This window comes from Dendrobates tinctorius, unplaced genomic scaffold, assembly GCF_039654945.1.
Source record: "Dendrobates tinctorius isolate UK_male_01 unplaced genomic scaffold, ASM3965494v1 ptg000015l, whole genome shotgun sequence".
NCBI classification, from domain to species: Eukaryota; Metazoa; Chordata; class Amphibia; order Anura; family Dendrobatidae; genus Dendrobates; species Dendrobates tinctorius.
The window spans coordinates 57,554,502-57,575,362 of record NW_027361683.1 but is presented as its reverse complement, the minus strand read 5'-3'; the positions used below and the strand labels follow the sequence as shown (position 1 = coordinate 57,575,362).

At 45.3% G+C, this 20,861-nt stretch overlaps 1 protein-coding gene across 1 annotated transcript in view; it reads left to right on the top strand.

Annotated features, from left to right (window-relative positions):
- RPA2 (replication protein A2) overlaps positions 1-20,861 on the top strand; it is a 117,778-nt gene that overhangs the window by 20,257 nt on the left and 76,660 nt on the right. The window contains exon 3 of the mRNA XM_073564587.1: positions 983-1,084. Coding sequence (XP_073420688.1) covers positions 983-1,084 — 102 coding nt within the window. The remainder of the gene's footprint in view (positions 1-982; positions 1,085-20,861) is intronic.

Here is a 20,861-nt window from a genome sequence, read left to right as displayed (position 1 = left end):
AAAAAAAAAAAAAAAAAAAAAAAAAAAAAGTTTGAAAATTGCAAAGGGATCCGTTGAAGTGTTCCAGAGTTGACACATAAAGTGACACTAGTCAGACTTATAAAATTTGGCTTAGTCCTTAAAGGGAACCTGTCATCCCCCCCCCCCCAGGCGTTTTTAAGTAAAAGAGCCACCTTCAGCAGCACTGAAGCCCCTGTCACTAAGCGAGATCGATAGCGAGATCGCTGCTGAGTCACAAGTTTTGTGATGCAACAGCGACCTCAGCAGCGATCTCGCTACGTTTGACAGGTAGCAGCGACCAGGCCCCTGCTTTGAGATGGCTGGTCATGTCGGAATGACCTGGACATTTTTTTGATCATTGAGATCCCGCTGGGTAGCATGCATCGGTATATTTGACACCTTACCAACGACCGCGTTAGCAACTCAGAAGCGAGACACATAGGCGTGGATTTGTCGACATTGTTACAAAGGTTGCTACGGGTCGCCGTACCGTTGCTGCGTCGTTGGGAAGATCTGACTGCTTGGCATCTCACCAGCGACCACACAGCGATGCAGCAACGATCCCTGTATCAACTGCCTACCATACGTCAATCATGTTTCTGTCCTGCGTCTGGGTACCGCCCACCATCCGTCCATCATGATGCCCCATGCGTCGCTGCCTCCTCCTGTTTTGAATGCCGGCGCCTGCCCTGTGACAAGTGTTCTCGGGCATGCGCAGTGCGCGCTGCCCGAGAACCGACATCAGGTTATTGCGCCTGCGTGTTGCGGAGGACCCAGACCCGCAGTGTGAATACATCATAACACACTGCGAGGCGGGATCTGGGGCCTTCACAACACGCAGTTCCCTTTAAGGTCAAAATTGGCTTGGTCACTAAGGGGTTAATGTTTGATGCTTCATACCTGTGTAACAAAAATATCAGTTGGGTGTCTAATATATATTTGTTAAATAATATAACTTTTTTTTTTTTTTTTTTTTTTCCAGAGATCAAGGGCACAACAAATTGTGCCATGTGCAGTTTCACACCTACTTTCTGCTTCCCAAAGTGATGAGTTGTTCAGGATAGGAGAGGTTGAGCTTTCTCAGGTATGTATATTGACAAGTCTGGATTACCCTAGCAGGTGTGTCTCATTTACATGAAATACGAAAAACATCTTTAAATGTTGAGTAGGTTTGTAGACAATTTGTAGTTGGTAGTATGTACCTGAATTACATTTGTAGCTAAAAAGTAATTAAATAAAACTGCATCTGATAAAAAGAGCAGATATAGATGCACACTTTGGTTTCTGCTTTGCAGCAGTTATTATATATATATATATATATATATATATATATATATATATATATATATATATATATATATATATATATATATATATATATATATATATATATATATATATATACACACAGTCATATGTTAAAGTTTGGGCACCCCTATTAATGTTAACCTTTTTTCTTTATAACAATTTTGTTTTTTGCAGCCGCTATTTCAGTTTCATATATCTAATAACTGATGGACTCAGTTATATTTCTGGATTCAAATGAGGTTTATTGTACTAACAGAAAATGTGCAATCTGCATTTAAACAAAATTTGACCGGTGCAAAAGTATAGGCACCCTTATCATTTTCTTGATTTGAACACTCCTAACTACTTTTTACTGACTTCCTGAAGCACGAAATTGGTTTTGTAACCTCATTGAGCTTTGAACTTCATAGCCAGGTGTATCAAAGCATGAGAAAAGGTATTTAAGGTGGCCACTTGCAAGTAGTTCTCTTATTTGATTCTCCTATGAAGAGTGGCATCATGGGCTCCTCAAAACAACTCTCAAATGATCTGAAAACAAAGATTATTCAACATAGCTTTTCAGGGGAAGGATACAAAAAGTTGTCTCAGAGATTTAACCTGTCAGTTTCCACTGTGAGGAACATAGTAAGGAAATGGAAGAACACAGGTACAGTTCTTAAGCCCAGAAGTGGCAGGCCAAGAAAACTATCAGAAAGGCAGAGAAGAAGAATGGTGAGAACAGTCAAGGACAATCCACAGACCACCTCCAAAGACCTGCAGCATCATCTTGCTGCAGATGGTGTCACTGTGCATCGGTCAACAATACAGCGCACTTTGCACAAGGAGAAGCTGTATGGGAGAGTGATGCGAAAGAAGCCGTTTCTGCAAGCACGGCACAAACAGTCGCCTGAGGTCTGCAAAAGCACATTGGGCAAGCCAGTTACATTTTGGAAGAAGGTCCGGTGGACTGATGAAACAAATATTGAGTTGTTTGGTCATACAAAAAGGCGTTATGCATGGAGGCTAAAAAACACAGCATTCCAAGAAAAACACTTGCTACCCACAGTAAAATTTGGTGGAGGTTCCATCATGCTTTGGGGCTGTGTGGCCAATGCCGACACCGGGAATCTTGTTAAAGTTGAGGGTCGCAAGGATTCAACTCAGTATCAGCAGATTCTTGACAATAATGTGCAAGAATCAGTGACGAAGTTGAAGTTACGCAGGGGATGGATATTTCAGCAAGACAATGATCCAAAACACAGCTCCAAATCTACTCAGGCATTCATGCAGAGGAACAATTACAATGTTCTGGAATGGCCATCCCAGTCCCCAGACCTGAATATCATTGAACATCTGTGGGATGATTTGAAGCGGGCTGTCCATGCTCGGCGACCATCAAACTTAACTGAACTGGAATTGTTTTGTAAACAGGAATGGTCACAAATACCTTCATCCAGGATCCAGGAACTCATTAATAGCTACAGGAAGCGACTAGAGGCTGTTATTTTTGCAAAAGGGGGATCTACGAAATATTAATGTCACTTTTATGTTGAGGTGCCCATACTTTTGCACCGGTCAAATTTTGTTTAAATGCAGATTGCACATTTTCAGTTAGTACATTAAACCTCATTTGAATCCAGAAATATAACTGAGTCCATCATTTATTAGATATATGAAACAGCGGCTGCAAAAACCAAAATTGTTATAAAGAAAAAAGGTTAACATTAATAGGGGTGCCCAAACTTTAACATATGACTATATATATATATATATATATATATATATATATATATATATATATATATATATATATAATTTATTTTATTTTTTTTTGTTACTAGAGGTGTCTCTCCTTGTGTTTTGGGCATGATCAGTGATTAAAAATATGAATTCATTAATAGATGTCATAACAGTGGCAGTAAACCATAGTTTTGTATACATCTGAAAAGCACTCCCCTGAACAGAGGTCAGACAGTCCAGCGTAACTATGCTGCCTCATTATAGTGAATGGAACCCAGAGGGTTTCATCTGAATCACGTCGTGAAGATTTAGATGGAAACCACAGTGTAAGTGCTCAACGTAGAGCACAGGATAAATGTGATCCAAAATGTTCCCAATTAAATCTTGGACTCAATCCACAAAAAAAGCAAGTCCCCACTCGGGTACATCATTTGTCAGTGGAAAGCAAAATGGCTCCTCCTCACCCCCCCACTCCCCAAAAAAAAGAAATCCAGTGAATTCTGCACTTTCACGTCATAATGCACCCTTCACTTCTGAGCCCAACAGTGTGCCTAAACCGCAGTTGGCATCCACATGTTTATTTCTGTAGCGATGAGAGGCCACTTAATTTATGTAGTCTGTCTCCAGAAGAACGAGCTGGGCATATTGTATGGGCACTACAGCTGCAAATTTGCAATATGCCCTTCATCCATGACCGCACACGTGAGAGAGGGATCCTCCCTGCCAGAACAGGAACCTGCTGAAATATAAGGGGCGGTACCTCTCCCCCTCTTCAGTTGGGTTCCTGTCCTGGATGGGGATCCCATACGGAGGCGGTGCCGGTCATGGATGAAGGGCCCGTCCCGGTGCAGGAAGAACAGGTTTCTCTAGCTACCTTCCACGACAGCATAGGAGGTTGTCTCCATGCCCTAATGGGGAACAGGAAGTACGAGCGGTTAAAAGGTCCCACCGACCTCCCTCTCACCAGTGTCTTTCCTGTCCCCCATGGGGCATGGAGAGGTTCGGTATGCTGTGTGGCCGGCTGCTGCAGCGTACCTAGTATCCTAAGCCGGGCAGTGGTGGTCGGTGGCGCTGCCTTCCCTCCTCCAGACTGCTCCCGTCTTCCTAGAATTCGGGACCGTTCCTGGCCCACCCGCGCTCTCCCAGGGGGAGTAAAGCGGGCCAGTGATCCCCGACCAGAAGCCTCCCGCAGCTCTCCGGTCTCTCCTCCTCCTGCTGTGCGGTGACCCGGAAGTGACGTCACGAGCGGTCATTTCCGGGGTATGTCTGATGACTTCCTATCATGGCGGCCCCATTCAGCTGCCGGCGCGTGGAGCTCGCCAGCACCCGCTGTGCCTGCTCCAGGACCCAGGGAGGAGGAGGGGGAAAAATGAAAAACTGCGCTGAGGGCGGGGTTAACCCCTTATTAACCCGCCGGAAGACGCCGACAGGTAAGACGAAATCCCCTGTCAGCATGGACGGTTCTTCCTGCCCTGCGTCTGCAGAGCCCAGCGCTGCCACAGTGAGTGTTACCTGGGGTGGGTCCTAGTGGTGCGGTCCTGGGATAGAGGTCCTCAAAATGCTTCTCCCCCTTTTTTATAGGGAGAAAAGTCTGCCCACAAAAGCACCAATACCACCAGCAAGTCAGCCAAATGTGCCATATGCAGTGCAAAACTTCCCTCAAATTGGGTGAAAAAACTGTCAGGCTTGCACGGACAGGGTGGTCGGGGCTGAGCACCCGTCACTAATTGACGAAATCCGCAGCCTGGTTACTCATCAGGTCCAGACCTCTCTGGCTGTCCTGTCTCCCCCACCACCACCTCCTCCGATTTGTAGGCGCCCCATCCCCCAGAAAACAGAAAATACAAATAGAGGACTCGCAATCCGAATCAGAGAGGTCATATAATTCAGGCTCCGAGACTTGGGAACTTCCAAATCAGCCGAAACTAGGAGATACCTCCTTTCTGCGGAATATGTGGAGGAGCTGGTCAGTGCTGTGCGGGCCTCCATGGGCCTAGAGGATGAATCAGTTACTCAGCACAGGACCGCATGTTCGGAGGATTTGAGGGACCCAGACAAACGGGTTTCCCAGCTCATAAGAGCATAGTAGACATGATCTCTCAGGAATGGGAGTACCCAAAGAAGCGCTACTCAGCCCCGTCGGAGGAGGCATAGATTCCCCCTGGAAGGAGAGGAGTTTAATTGGGACATCCCGAAGGTTGATGTCCAGGTGGCGAGAGTGGTGAAAATGACGGTCCTTCCATTTGATGACATGTCCCAGCTTAGAGACCCGATGGACCGTAAGGCAGAAAGCCTGGGAAACTTATGCCTTCTCCCTAAAATCAGGAATAGCATCCACATGTGTCTCTAGGTCTCTCTTCCAATGGATAGAGGAACTAGAGAGTCATATTTCCCGTGGAACCTCAAGAGGTGACCTCCTTAACTCCCTTCCCATACTACAGAGAGCTACAGGCTTCTTGGCCGGTGCATCAATGGAGATGATCCGCACCTCTGCCAGAGCCATGGTCCAGTCCAATTCTGCAAGACGGGCCCTTTGGCTTAAAACGTGGAGCGGGGACGTGACTTCCAAGGTTAAACTCTGTTCCTTACCCTTCAAGGGTGAATGTCTTTGGCCCGGCCTTAGATGAAATTCTTGAAAAGGCCACAGATAAGAAGGTGCTTCCTAAGCAGAGGACCACAAAAAAGCGGCTTTTTCGAGCCTCCCAGAATCAGCCATCCCAGCCGAGAAGCAAGGGAAAGACGGGAAGATGGAATTATGCTAAGGGGAGAGGCAGGAACATCCTGGTCCCCCAGCAGCAGCAACAGCCACAAGAAAAACAATGACTCGACCCCGGTGGGAGGAAGGCTTTCGATGTTTATTTACTCTTGGCAGATGATTTCCAACAGCCCCTGGGTCCTCAGCATGATCAGGGAGGGCCTGCTGCTAGAACTCGAATCCTCCCCCCCGCGGGTTATAAGAGTTACCTCCCTACCACCTCGGGAGTCCCCAGCACTAAAAATTGGCATCCAGCTCCTGCTCCAATCAAACGCCATCTCTCCGGTCCCTGTGGAGGAACGGGGAAGAGAGCATTATTCCAGACTGTTCCTAGTGAGAAAACCCACAGGAGAGGCAAGAATAATAATAAATCCGAAGGGCCTCAACCGACACATCGTATATCACAGATTCAAGATGGAGTCGGTGAAGACCGCCATTCCTGATAGGGCCGTCTCACTTCATGACAACCATAGACTTAAAGGATGCCTATTTTCACATCCCCATACATCCTCACAGGAGGTATCTGAGGTTTGCGATCCGCCAGGGTACAGAGGTCAGGCACTATCAGTACAGCGTGATTCCCTTTGGGATATCCTCTGCCCCTCGTGTATTTTCCACGGTTATGGCAGAAGCTGTGTCCCACATCAGAGGGCAGGGCATATGCATTGTGCCCTACCTGGACGACCTGCTGATAATAGGAGCCTCCTACCAGATCCTGGAAAGCCAGGTGACTCAAACGCTGAGTATTCTTCAATTATTGGGTTGGATCCCAAATATTAAAAAAAGTCACAGATCCAGCCCTTACAGGAGATAAAATTCTTAGGAGTCCTCCTAGATTCAAGACAACAAATGACCTTCCTCCCAGAGGAACATCAGAGATCCATAATATCAAGGATCTCAGCTTTCAGGGAACAAAGGTCCCCAACCCTCCGGTCAGCCATGTCTATACTAGAGTCAATGACCTCCTACATCCAGTCAGTGCCTTGGGCGCAGGCCCACTCCAGGATACTCCATTCCCACATCTTGTGGAGCTGGAATGGGAATCATACCTGCCTGAACAAGAGTCCAGACCCCAGGAAAGGTGAAAGCTTCACTAGTATGGTGGATGGACCAAAAGAATCTGTGCAAGGGAATCAACTGGTCCCAGATTCCCCTGGTCATGGTAACATCAGATGCGAACAAAAAAGGCTGGGGAGCTGTGGTGTCCCGACAACCATTCCAGGGGTTGTGGAGCCAGAAAATGAGTGCAAAATCCTCAAACTTCAGGGAGCTGAAGGCCGTGGAGGAAGCTCTTCTGGCAGCAAGACACCTAGTCCAGGGCCATCATATCAGTCTATTCGGACAATGTAGCAACAGTGGCCCATCTCAGACACCAAGGCGGCACGAGAACCAGCAGCCTAGAGGGCCTTTCTGGTCGAATATTTTGCTGGGCCGAAAGACACCTCTGTTCTCTAACGGCAGTCCACCTAAAGGGTACCTCCAATCTTCAAGCAGATTTCTTGAGCAGAAAATGCATCCAGCCTGGAGAGTGGAGCCTAAACCAAAGAGTCTTTCAGAGGCTGGTCAACAGGTGGGGTCTTCCAGACGTGGATCTACTGGCCTCAAGAGAAAATGCCCGAGTGAGAAACTACTTCTCCCTGAACCCCAGAGACAGATCCCTGGGGGTAGATGCCTTCGCCCGCAGGTGGAGATTTCGTCTGGCGTATGCATTCCCGCCAGTTCCAATCCTTGCCGCAACCCTGAGGAAAATCCGGGAGGATCGGACCCAAACCATTCTAGTAGCCCCGCTATGGCCAAAGAGGAGCTGGTACTCTCTAATTATGGAGCTACAGGTAGACGGGCCATTCCACCTACCCCTGGAAGATGACCTTCTCTTGCAGGGCCCTCTACATCACCCAAACCTCTGGGGAATGAAGTTAGCAGCCTGGTTACTGAGACCCAGATCCTGAGGGCCAGGGGGCTATCAGAAGCAGTAATAAAAACCCTCCAGAAATCTAGGAAACCTGTCACCATTGCTATTTATAACAAAATATGGAAAAAGTTTTCCTCATGGTGTCTGCCAGATTTGCCTGACCCAGAAAACCCTAACATTTCCCGTATCCTGGATTTTCCTACAGAGGGGGCTTGAGCTAGGTCTAAAACCCAGCACGCTTAAGTTTCAGATATCAGCATTAAGTTCCATGTTCGACTGTGACTTGGCCAACCACAGGTGGATAAAAAGATTCATCACATCAGCCACTAGGCTACATCCAAAAAGGCTAGTCGCCATTCCACCTTGGGACTTGAATGTGGTACTTACGGGACTCACTCAATCACCCTTTGAGCCCCTGCCTTCCTGTACTTCGCAGCTGCTCTCCTGTAAGGTGGCCTTCCTTATAGCGATAACCTCGGCAAGGCGAATAGGAGAGCTCCAAGCTCTCTCAATCAGGGATCCCTACCTAACCATTAGGGACGATTCCATAGTTCTTTCACTTGATCCATCGTCCCTACCAAAGGTTGTCAGATTTCCATAGATCGCAGGAAATCATTCTTCCCTCGTTTTGTCAAAACCCAGCGAACTCTAAGGAAAAGGTGTTTCATACGCTGGACGTGAGGTGCATAATTCTCTACTACTTAGAGTGTACCAAACCCTATAGAATTGATCACAACCTATTTATCCATACTTCTGGTCCAAACAAGGGAAAGAAGGTAGCAAAAAACACCATTGCCAATTGGATTAAGAAAGCCATCTCCAAAGCATACCTGGCGCAGAACATCGCTCCCCCCTACGGGGATCAAAGCTCATTCAACACAATCTACCTCTACTTCATGGGCTGAGAGGGCAGGCGCCTCTTCGGAGCAGATTTGTAAGGCAGCAACCTGGTCCTCCTTACATACTTTCACTAAACACTACAGGTTGGACCTTGTGTCCAACAGGGATCTAGTCTTTGGCCGAAAAGTTCTTCAGGCCGTTGTCCCCCCCCCCCCCCAGTGCAGTATAGGTTCTTATGCCTCCTATGCCGTCGTGGAAGGTTGCTAGAGAAAATAGAATTAGACTTACCGGTAATTCGGTTTCTAGAAACCTTCCACGACACCACTATTTCCCTCCCTGCATTCTTGGACAAAATTCTGAGAATCTTAAGGTAACCGGTGCTATGGTAATCAGTTATAAGTCACTGGTGAGAGGGAGGTGGGTGGGACCTTTTAACCTCTCATACTTCCTGTCCCCCATTGGGGCGTGGAGACAGCCTCCTATGCTGTCGTGGAAGGTTTCTAGAAACCGAATTACCGGTAAGTCTAATTCTATTTTTCATACCTGTAGCATTGGGTGTCCGGAAGCGCAGTCCACGGATCCCCCTGGGGCTTGGTGTTTCTGCGGGCGGCAGCTGCAGGAGGACCTGAAGAAAATCAGCCGCACCTCCCTCCCCCCGAGCTGGCTCCCTCGGATTCAGCGTGGTGGAGTGGCCAGGGATGACTTCTGAGTGACGGGGTCAACTTCCGATGCCGCTGACGTCACGGGCGCCACAATGGATTGTGGGAGCGCGCCCTGCTGACGTCAGGTGCCGAAAAAATAGCGCCCAGTGCGATGTCTGCTTTTTGGGGGGGAGGGGCCTATCTCACCTGGATGAGGCGGCCTATTTTATGGCGGACGCCTGAGGAGGCTGCTAGCAAGATGGAGTATTTGTATCATCAGCCAAAAACAACTTTTATAATAACCCCCATCAGGAAGGGGATAGAGGAACAATTGGCCCTGGAAACAGAAATCTTGACTCTGCTGGACAAACAGGTCTTGTCCGAAGTCCCGATCAAACAGAAGGGGACTACTCGCCCCTCTACTTAATAAATAAATAAATAAATAAATAAAAAAAAAAAACAGATTTATGATAGTTCTGAAAGAACCGTCTAAGAGGCCTCAATCAGTGGGTAGAAAATCATACCTTCAAGATGGAGTCAGTAACTACAGCCATAAAACTTCTGCATCACAACTGTTTCATGGCGGTAATCGATTTAAAGGATGCCTATTAACATATTCCCATCCATCCAGGCTATCAAAAATATTTAAGAGTGGCCCTATATATCCAAGGTAATCTCAGGCATTTTCATTTCGGAGCCCTTCCCTTTGGCCTAACAATAGCCCGAGGGTGTTCACCAAAGTTATAGCAGAAATGACAGCCTTCTTCCGAATCCAGAACACAATTATAGTATCCTATCTGGACGACTTCATGGGCGGCACGGTGGCTCAGTGGTTAGCGCTGCAGCCTTGCAGCGCTGAGGTCCTGGGTTCGAATCCCACCAAGGACAACATCTGCAAGGAATTTGTATGTTCTCCCCGTGTTTGTGTGGGTTTCCTCCGGGTACTCCGGTTTCCTCCCACATTCTAAAGACATACTGATAGGGAATTTAGATTGTGAGCCCCATCGGGGACAGTGATGATATGTGCAAACTGTAAAGCGCTGCGGAATATGTTAGCGCTATATAAAAATAAAGATTATTATATTATATTATAGTGGGAGACTCTGAGAACAAGTTACCGAAACCCTGCAGCAATTGGGGTGGATGATAAATACCAAACAATCAAGATTGCAACCCCTGAGGAGACAGGACTCCGAATTACAAAATTCTCCGAATTCTATCTTCTTCCTGAGGACAAGATAGAAAAGGTAGTATCCTGACCTCAGCAGCTATATCACAACCCCATATGACCCTGAGAAACGCAATATCCCTCTTAGGGACCCTGACATCCTGTATCCCAGCAGTCAGATGGGCCCAATTCCTATCAGAACCTATCGGCACAAAAACTGCTAAGAGGGCGCTTAGAAGGAAAGGTGGAACTTTTCCTTGGGTGTCAGGAACTCCCTCAGTTGGTGGTCAAACAGGACAAACTTGGCATTGGGAATACCTTGGGAAACACCAGTAAGCGATGGGATCCTGACAGATGCAAGTTCCTCGGGGTGGGGGCGCACCTAAGAGGCCAGGGAATACAAGGGTCCTGGATTCTTCAGGAACAAGACTCCTCATCCAATCTAAAAGAACTTTGGGCAGTGAGCAAGTCCCTGGAACACTTTATTCCCCTCCTCTGAGGCCACAATGTCTGTATTATGTCAGACAACAGGGCCACAGAAGCATACATCAACTCCCTAATGGAAGCAATCAACAGTATTTTTCTCACAGCTGAACAACATTTTCTGTCCCTGACGGCTCTACACATAAAGGGGGCAGAAAACATCGAAGCAGGTTTCCTGAGTCGCAACAAACTAAAACAGAGGGAGAATGGGCCTTAAACCACAGAATCTTTCAGCAGATAGTACATCTGTGGGGAAAACAGAAATAGATTTTTTTGCGAACAAGAGCAACAGGCAGGTAAAAAAGTTTTTCTCGTGAAACCCAAGGGAAATGCCAATTGCGGTAGACTCCCTGCATATTCCTTGTGATTTTCAAGATGGCCTACGCATTCCCTCCAGTGACACTGATTCTCGCAGTATTGAGGAAAGTCAGAAGGGAGCAAGCAAGAGTGATTTTGATTGCCCCTATCAGAGCCATGGATCCTGCCAGAGATCTCAGACCTTCTCATTCAGGGTCCAATATTCCACGTGCAAGTGAAAAGATTCCATCTTGCAGCATGGAATTTGAGAGGTCGCATCTAAGTATTGGAGGATTCTCTCCGGGGCTACTTCTACTTTGTTAAAGAGTAGAAAACCCATAACTACAAAAATCTATGGCAGAACATGGAGTAAATTTCTACATTTCTTAGGGAAAACATTAGACCAAAAACCTCTGATTGTTCCTATCTTAGAGTTCCTACAATCAGGGTTACAATTGGATCTGGTTGTAAAAAACCCTAAAAGGGGTTGTCCGGGCTTTTCACACAATCTCAGTACATATCTGGGCTGCAGAATTATGACAACAAGTAATTTACTTTGTCACTAGTTTGCACGGTTTTCTAGATATTCTGAACAGAACGTCAAAGGGTGGTGTGTTATGGCATTGAAATGAGAACTAGTCGTAACCTCCTACTCTACTCCAAACATGCCCTCTATTGCAACAACCCCACCCTCCATAGCTACAGGCCCTCCCCGTCCACATGAAGCAGCCCTCATCACACAGTAACAAATTCTTCACCTCCAGCAGCCTCACTGCAGAGAGCAGACCACCCAACTGCTCCTCCCCCAGACACACGCTGAACAGTGATCTATGGAAAGTGAAACTAGTGAGGAGGGAAAATCGTCCTGTATTCTGGGCCACTCCATGATTACAATACATAACTCATCAGTAATTCCTTCCCGCACTGTCCCAGGCTGCTGGCAGCAGTGAGAACAGACTGTGTGATGGGGGTCTGCAGCTTCTAATCTGCACAGGGGATGGCAGTCACTGATGTAATCTGTTGTGTGACAAAGCCTCTGCTGTGTGAATGAGACTGCTCTGTGTCACTGATGTCTTCACACAGCAGCAGATTTGGTGCAGTGTATGTGTGAGCACTGTGTCTCTAATGACACAAATACTTGATGGGAGCAGCCTGTCCAATCAGCAGCTGTAACAGTGTGAAGTGTTGGGGGGTGTATGTATTGTGCTGCTTTCACAAATACAGGATCACTGCTGTGTTCTTTCCAATGCTGGAATAATGATAAAGATGAGTGCTGGTGCAGTTTACTGCCATCAAAATGAGTGGGCAGTGGGTGGTGCTAGTCACTGGAGCTTGCTGGGAGTTTGGTGGAGCTTTGCACATACACTGCACCAAATCTGCTGCTGTGTGAAGACATCAGTGACAGCTGTCTCATTCACACAGCAGAGGCTTTGTCACACAACAGATTACATCAGTGACTGCCATCCCCTGTGCAGATTAGAAGCTGCAGACCCCCATCACTGGCCATCACTCAGTCTGTTCTCACTGCTGCCAGCAGCCTGGGACAGTGAGGGAAGGAATTACTGATGAGTTATGTATTGTAATCATGGCGTGGCCCAGAATACAGGACGATTTTGACTTTCCATAGATAACTGTTCAGTGTGTGTCTGGGGGAGGAGCAGCTCTCTGCTCTCTGCACTGAGGCTGCTGGAGGGGAAGAATTCGTTACTGTGTGATGAGGGCTGCTTCATGTGGATGGGGAGGGCCTGTAGCTATGGAGGGTGGGGTTGTTGCTATAGAGGGCATGTTTGGAGTAGAGTAGGTGGTTACAACTAGTTCTCATTTCAATGCCATAACACCCCCCCCCCCCCCATTGGACGTTCTATTCAGAATATCTAGAAAACCGTGCAAACTAGTGACAAGGTAAATTACTTATTGTCATAATTCTGCAGCCCAGATATGTACTGAGATTATGTGAAAAGCCCGGACAACCCCTTTAAGTTTCAAGTATCGGCAATATGGGCATTGTACAACTGTAATCTGGCAGCAAATAGATGGATAGCAAGGTTCATAAAATCTTGCCATAGGGCCAAACCTATCCCAATGCCGAAAATTTCTCCGTGGGATCTAAATTGAGTTTTAGAGACTCTCACAAAGGAACCGCTTCAACCCATTCAACAGTTACCTATAAAGTACCTTACCCTGAAAACGATTGTTAGTAGCCCTTAACCCCTTCACGACCTTTGACGCCACGTAGGCGTCATGAAAAGTCGTGCCAGAACGACCCATGATGCCTATGTGGCGTCATGACTTTAAAGCCTCCCTGCGGGTCGCGTGACCTAGGTCACTGAAAGGTCACCCGACCCGCAGATACAGGGGGCTTTGTTTTTCACCACAGGGGGCGTGGCTTCGCCCCCACGTGGCTACAATCGCTCTGATTGGTTGTTTCACTTTTACCAGCCAATCAGAGCGATAGTAATATTTCATCAATGAAAATTGATGAAATATTACAATCCAGCCATGGCCGATGCTGCAGTAGCATTGGACATGGCTGGAGACCGTGATCCGACCCCCCCCCCCCCCCCGATACCTCCGATGTCCCTCTCCGCCTCCCGGTGTCCCACGGTCCCGGACCATGGGCGCCGCCATCTTGAAAATGGCTGGCGCAATCCGCCCGCCGACTGCAATTTCCCTTCATTCTATTTTGATCACTGTGATAAACTCTTACAGTGATCAAAATAGAATGAAAAGTAAATAACCCCCCCCCCCCCACACCGTTTATCACCTCCATAGGCAGGATCAACTAATAAAATAAAGAAATTATTTTTATTTTTCCATTGGGGTTAGGGTTGGAATTGGGGTTAGGGTTGGAATTGAGGTTACGGATAGGGTTAGGGGTGTGTTGGGGTTAGGGTTGGAGTTAGAATTGAGGGGTTTCCACTGTTTAGGCACATCAGGGGGTCTCTAAACGCGACATGGTGCAACCATTGATACCAGCCAATTTTGCGTTCAAAAAGTCAAACTGTGCTCCCTCCTTTCCAAGCCCCGACGTGTGCCCAAACAGTGGTTTACCCCAACATATGGGGTATCAGCGTACTCAGGAAAAATTGCACAACAACTTTGGTGGTCTAATTTCTGCTGTTACTCTTGGGAAAATAAAAAAATTGGGGGCTAAAAAATTATTTTTTTGGAAAAGATTTTTTTATTTTCACGTCTCTGCGTTATAAACGTCTGTGAAGCACTTGGGGGTTCCAAGTGCTCACCAGACATCTAGATAAGTTCCTTGGAAGGTCTAGTTTCCAAAATGGGGTCACTTGTGGGCGTTTCTACTGTTTAGGCACATCAGGGGCTCTGCAAACGTAACGACGACCGCAGACCTTTCCATCAAAGTCTGCATTTCAAAATGTCACTACTTCCATTCTCAGCCCTTACGTGCGCCCAAACAATGGTTCCTCCCCACATATGGGGTATCAGCGTACTCAGGACAAACTGGACAACAACTTTTGGGGTCCAATTTCTCCTGTTACCCTTGGGAAAATAAAAATTTGCGATCTAAAAAATCATTTTTTGAGGGAAAAAAAATGATTTTTTATTTTCACAGCTTTGCGTTATAAACTTCTGTGAAGCACTTGGGGGTTCAAAGTGCTCACCACACATCTAGATAAGTTCCTTGGGGGGTCTAATTTCCAAAATGGGGTCACTTGTGGGCAGGGCTGTGGAGTCTGAGTCGTGGAGTCGGAGTTCGTTTTGGTTGGAGTCGGTAGAAATGTACCGACTCCAGCTTTAAAAAAAATGTATTAATATTTCATAATTGAACTTTCATGTGAATTTTATAAATGTTACTCAAATATATATGTTCTATCAAACTATGAACAACAGTGATAAGCAGTTCTGCTGCAGAAAGAGACATTTCTTACTTCTTGTGTGTCACTGTTCTCCACTGCCCTTATCTAATCTTATACTTGGTTAACCTCATGCTGCCCCAACCCCCCTACTTACAATGTATGAAACTGAAAGTGAAAATGTGTTGCAAATTCTTAGTAGTAAAGCTCCTCCTCTAGACTAGATCATACTAGGTGTGCGTCTTCCAAGCATCTCACAGCTGCCTGCTACTCAGAAGAGGAAGACTGTAAGAAGTATTATCCTTTCAACAAACTTTGCATCAGTTAACTGTGAGTACATGAGGAATAATAACAGTATTACTGACCACTATATCAGTTGTACGACCTGGCAATAATTTTGTGCAATTGTTTTTAGGAAAAACAATTGTCATTTGGATTGTGAATGCAGAATTAAAAACCTGAGAATGTCAAAGAAGCATCACATTAAATCAGCTGTATTTGAACATTTCACCATCACTCAAGATAGAAAACATTATGTCTGTCAGTGTATGACAAATGATCCAGACGAAAACAAATGCTGTGAAGCCAAGATGAGTGCATATTCAGGCAAAGATAAAAATGCTCCTACCAGAGCTTCTAATCTAAAGAGACATTTACAGCGCTTTCATCCAGAAGTACTGAAAGCAGTGGATGAGAGACTGCATCCAAACCAATGAACCAGTGCCCAGCTCTTCCAGCCAAACAAAGGAGCAGAGAACTTTGCAGCCATCAGTTGCAAGATATTTTGTCAGTGACAAAGTTACTGTGACAATGACAGTAGATACATTTAAAAAACAGATCATAGAGCTTGTTGTAAAGGATAGTGCCTATTTCATTATTTTCACGACCAGCTTTTATGTGTCTGAATGGGGAAATGGCCCGCAAGCTTGGTGTTTCTCGAAGAAGCTTTTAAACAAAAGGAAGAACTTAAAAAAACTCTCAAGGGACGCTTTCTGTTTCTTAAAATGGATGCCTGCATACGTCAGAGTGAACTATTTTGCCATCAATGTCCGATTTGTTTGTGACAAAAATGAAATAGTTACCAAGACATTGGCAGTAAAAGACACCAAAGCTCATCACACCAGTGAGTTTCTCCAGGTCTTGGTGGAAAAGGTTCTGCAAGACTATGAACTTAAAAAAGAGCAAGTTCTTTCTGTCGTAACTGACAATGCTTCAATTATGATAAGTACTATTAAGCTAATGAATGAGAGTAATGATGGTGACCAGCAGCTAGAAGAACATTCTGGGTCCACAGACACAGAAATGTTTGAAATAGAGGAACACAGTATTGTAACTGAGGAGCAAACTGAAGTTGCTTCAGATGAACAGCAACATGATAGTTTAGATGATCTTGTTGAAACTGTGTCAATATGTTCTTTCATTCATCACATGCGCTGTGTTGTGCATACGCTACAGCTGGCTATAAGAGACAGTCTGCAAGAAGGACTTGCTGCTGCACTGATTGGCAAAGTGAGAAAATTGGCTACTGTTGCCAGAACCCCTAAAGTTGACTCAATTTTGAAGAGACGTGCTGGAAAAGGGGCAATTATTGATCAAGCCACACGATGGGGCAGTACTTAATGATTCAGCGCTTGGTTGAACTGAAAACCTTTCTTGTAGACATGGCTAACCCTCAACTGACGCTAAATGAAAGTCAGTGGAATCAGGTGACTGAGCTGGAAAAATTGCTAGAGCACCCATTTACAGTGACTAAAAAATTACAAGCAGAGGACTTAACTCCAGGTATTTTCTTAAAGGAGTGGAAGAACCTGATGTTTCGCCTGTCCCAAAGAGGAGGGTTAATTGCAAGTGGCATTGCTACATCAATGAAACGGAGAGAGGAGCTACTATTACAAAATAACATTCTTTTGGCAGCTGTTTATGTAGACCCAATGCATCGGATTCTTCTAGATGATCAACAGCTAAGTAAAGGAAAAGAAGCTCTGTTTGAAATAGCAGTAAGGACGAAAGGGTTGTAGAACAGTCAGGAGGAACAAGAAGAATTTGGTCGTCCTGCCACATCTTCACCCTCATCATCAACTGATGAAGAATTTAATTTCGAAAAATAATTGGATCACAAGGACCGTGCAAAGCGTTCCCGCATAGAAGAAGAGTCATCCCCATCAAGGAACACAGCCAGTACATTTCAGCAGAATTTTTCATGTGCACTAAAAGAAATTGAGAAATTTGACCGTTCATCAAAAATAACAGTGCAACAAGCGATACCTCTGTATCCTGACATTGTCAGAGATGTTGCCCGAGTGGTTACTGCTTTGCCACCAACACAAGTTAGTGTAGAGAGGTTGTTCTCTGCTCTCAAAATAATTAGATCAGATTTGAGGGCATCCATGAAGGAGAATCTGACAGAGGCAATACTTTTTCTGAGGACAAATTTATAGATTTCTTCTTATTAACTGCATAAAAGTGTTTATTGCATATTTACTTACAGTTTAGAAAAGTTTATAAAAGTTATTTGCTATATTCTAATTGTATTCTAATAAATGTAGTTTTTGCTCTAAGTGGTCTGATTACTTATATGATGGTGAGAAACTGAATAAGCACGATGTTTAATATTTTACAACAGTAAATTTGTTGTTATGAATTGGCCATTTATGAAGGAGCCGGAGTCGGAGCCTGATAAAATCCAGGAGTCGGAGTCGCAACTGTGGCTTACCGACTCCACAGCCCTGCTTGTGGGGGGGTTCCACAGTTTAGGCACACCAGGGGCTCTGCAAATGCAACATGACGCCCGCAGACCATTCCATCAAAGCCAGCATTTCATAATGCCACTACTTCCCTTCCGAGCCACGACGTGTGCCCAAACAGTGGTCCCCACCCACATGTGGGGTATCGGCGTACTCAGGACAAACTGGACAACAACTTTTGGGGTCCAATTTATCCTGTTACCCTTGTGAAAATAAAAAAATTGTGCACTAAAAAATAATTTTTTGAGTTAAATTTTTTTTTTTATTTTCACGGCACTGCGTTATAAACTTTTGTGAAGCACTTGGGGGTTCAAAGTGCTCACTATGCATCTAGAAAAGTTCCATAGGGGATCTAGTTTCCAAAATGGGGTTATTTGTGGGGGAGCTCCAATGTTTAGGCACACAGGGGCTCTCCAAACACGACATGGTGTCCGCTAACGATTAGAGGTAATTTTAATTTCAAAAAGTCAAATGGAGCTCCTTCCCTTCTGAGCCCTGCCGTGCGCTCAAACAGTGGTTCCCCCCACATATGGGGTATCGGTGTACTCAGAACACATTGCACAACAACTTTTGTGGTCCAATTTCTCCTGTTACCCTTGCGAAAATAAAAAATAGCGTGCTAAAAAATCATTTTTGAGGAGAAAAAATGATTTTTTTATTTTCACTGCTCTGCGTTATAAACTTCTGTGAAGCACCTGAAGGTTCAAAGTGCTCACTACACATCTAGGTAAATGAGGTCACTTGTGGGGGTTTTCACTGTTTAGGCACACAGGGGCTCTCCAAACACGACATGGTGTCCGATAACGATTGGAGCTACTAATTTTCCATTCAAAAAGTCAAATAGTGCTCCTTCCCTTACGGACCGGGTCGTGCGCTCAAACAGTGGTTTATGACGACATATGAGGTATCGATGTATTCAGGAGAAATTGCCCATCAAATTTAGGATCCATTTTATCCAGTTAAGGCTAAAAGAAAATTTTTGTGAAAAAAAAAGTACTTTTTTTTTTTTTTTTTTTTTACCGATCAATTTGTGAAGCACCTGGGGGTTCAAAGTGATCACTATGCATGTAGATAAGTTCCTTGGGGGGTCTAGTTTCCAAAATAGGGTTACTTGTAAGGGAGCTCCAATGTTTAGGCACACAGGGGCTCTCCAAACGCGACATGGTGTCCGCTAAATGTTCCAGCATGTTTTCCATTCAAAAGTCAAATGGCGCTCCTTCCCTTCTGAGCCCTGCCGTGCGCCCAAACAGTGGTTTATGACCACATATGAGGTATCGGTGTACTCAGGAGAAATTGCCCAACAAATTTTAGGATCCATTTTATCCTGTTGCCCATGTGAAAATGAAAAAATTGATGCTAAAAGATAATGTTTGTTGTATAAATTAAAATGTCCATTTTTTCTTTCCACGTTGCTTTAGTTCCTGCGAAACACCTGAAGGGTTAATAATCTTCTTGAATGTAGTTTTGAGTAGCTTGAGGGGTGCAGTTTTTAGAATGGGGTCACTTTTGGGTATTTTCTGCCATATAGACCCCTCAAAGTGACTTCAAATGTGAGGTGGTCCCTAAAAAAAAAAAAAAAAAAAATGGTTTTGTAAATTTTGTTGTAAAAATGAGAAATCTCTGGTCAACTTTTAACCCTTATAACTTCCTAACAAAAAAAAAAATGTGTTTCCAAAATTGTGCTGATGTAAAGTAGACATGTGGTAAATGTTATTTAGTAACCACTTTGTGTCACATAACTCTCTGGTTTAACAGAATAAAAATCCAAAATGTGAAAATTGCGAAAATTTTCTAAATTTTTACCAAATTTCTGATTTTTTTTCACAAATAAACGCAAAAATTATCGACCTAAATTTACCACTAACATGAAGCCCAATATGTCACGAAAAAACAGCCTCAGAATCGCTAGGATCCATTGAAGTGTTCCTGAGTTATTACCTCATAAAGGGACACTGGTCAGAATTGCAAAAAATGGCCAGGTCATTAAGGTCAAAATAGGCTGGGTCATGAAGGGGTTAAATCAGCTCGTAGGGTGAGTGATTTGCAGGCCCTCTCCATAAATCCACCTTCTATGCAAATATATAAGGATAGGATCGTATTAAATACAGACCCCGCGTATCTACCCAAAGTAGTGTCAGATTTTCATTGGAGTCAGGAAATTATCCTTCCCTCTTTCTGTGAAAACCTAAAAAATCTGGGGGTAAAGAAATTCCACAATCTGGACGTGAGGAGGGCTCTGCTAAGAGTGTGTCTGGAAGTAGCCAGTGGAGGAGGGGTCCCAGTCCTTATTCATAGCTCAGGGGGCCCGGAAGGGTTATGGAGTGTCAAAGGAGACCATTGCCAGATGGATTAGGGTAGCCATTAGTATAGCATACTCAGCTAGTGGTACTCCGATTCCTGATTTTATCAAGGCACATTCCACCAGAGCCGTGACTACTTCCTGGGCAGAGACGGCAGAGGTATCAACTGACCAAATTTGTAAGGCTGGTACCTGGGCCTCACCGTCAACATTCTTTAGGCACTATAGGTTGAACCTATCCTCCTCAGCTGACTTGACCTTTAGGCCGAGTTCACATGTGGCCTTTTTTTCGCGTTTCCGCGGCGGTTTAAACCGCGTGATTTTGCCGCGAAAACACGAAGAATAAGCATCCTATGCATTCCTATGGGATTCCGCAATGCTGTGCTAATGCTGTAGTTTTTACCGCGGCGGAATCGCTTCGTGGTAAAAAACGCAGCATGCTCATTAATTTTGCGGAATCGCGGCGATCCCGCACCCATAGGAATGCATTGTTCTGCTTACTTGCCGAATGTGGCTGTGCACACCATGCGAAAAGTAAGCAGAACATTTGCGGATGGTACCCACGTTCCGGAGGAGAGGAGACTGTCCTCTGGGCTTTGGGTACCATCTCCCTGTAAAAAATAGAATTTAAAATAAATATTATTGTTGTCACCTTCCGACGTCCTGCGCAGCTTTCCCGCCTCTCTCCATGCTCCCGGTCCCAGTAAGCCTTTGAGAGCGATGACGTCCGTTCTCGCGAAGTCTCGCGGTCATTTGACCGCGAGACGTCGCGATCCCACGAGAACAGACGTCATCGCGGTAATTGTCGCAAAGGATTACTGGGACCGGGAGCGTGGAGAGAGGCGGGAAGGCTGCGCGGGACGTTGGAAGGTGA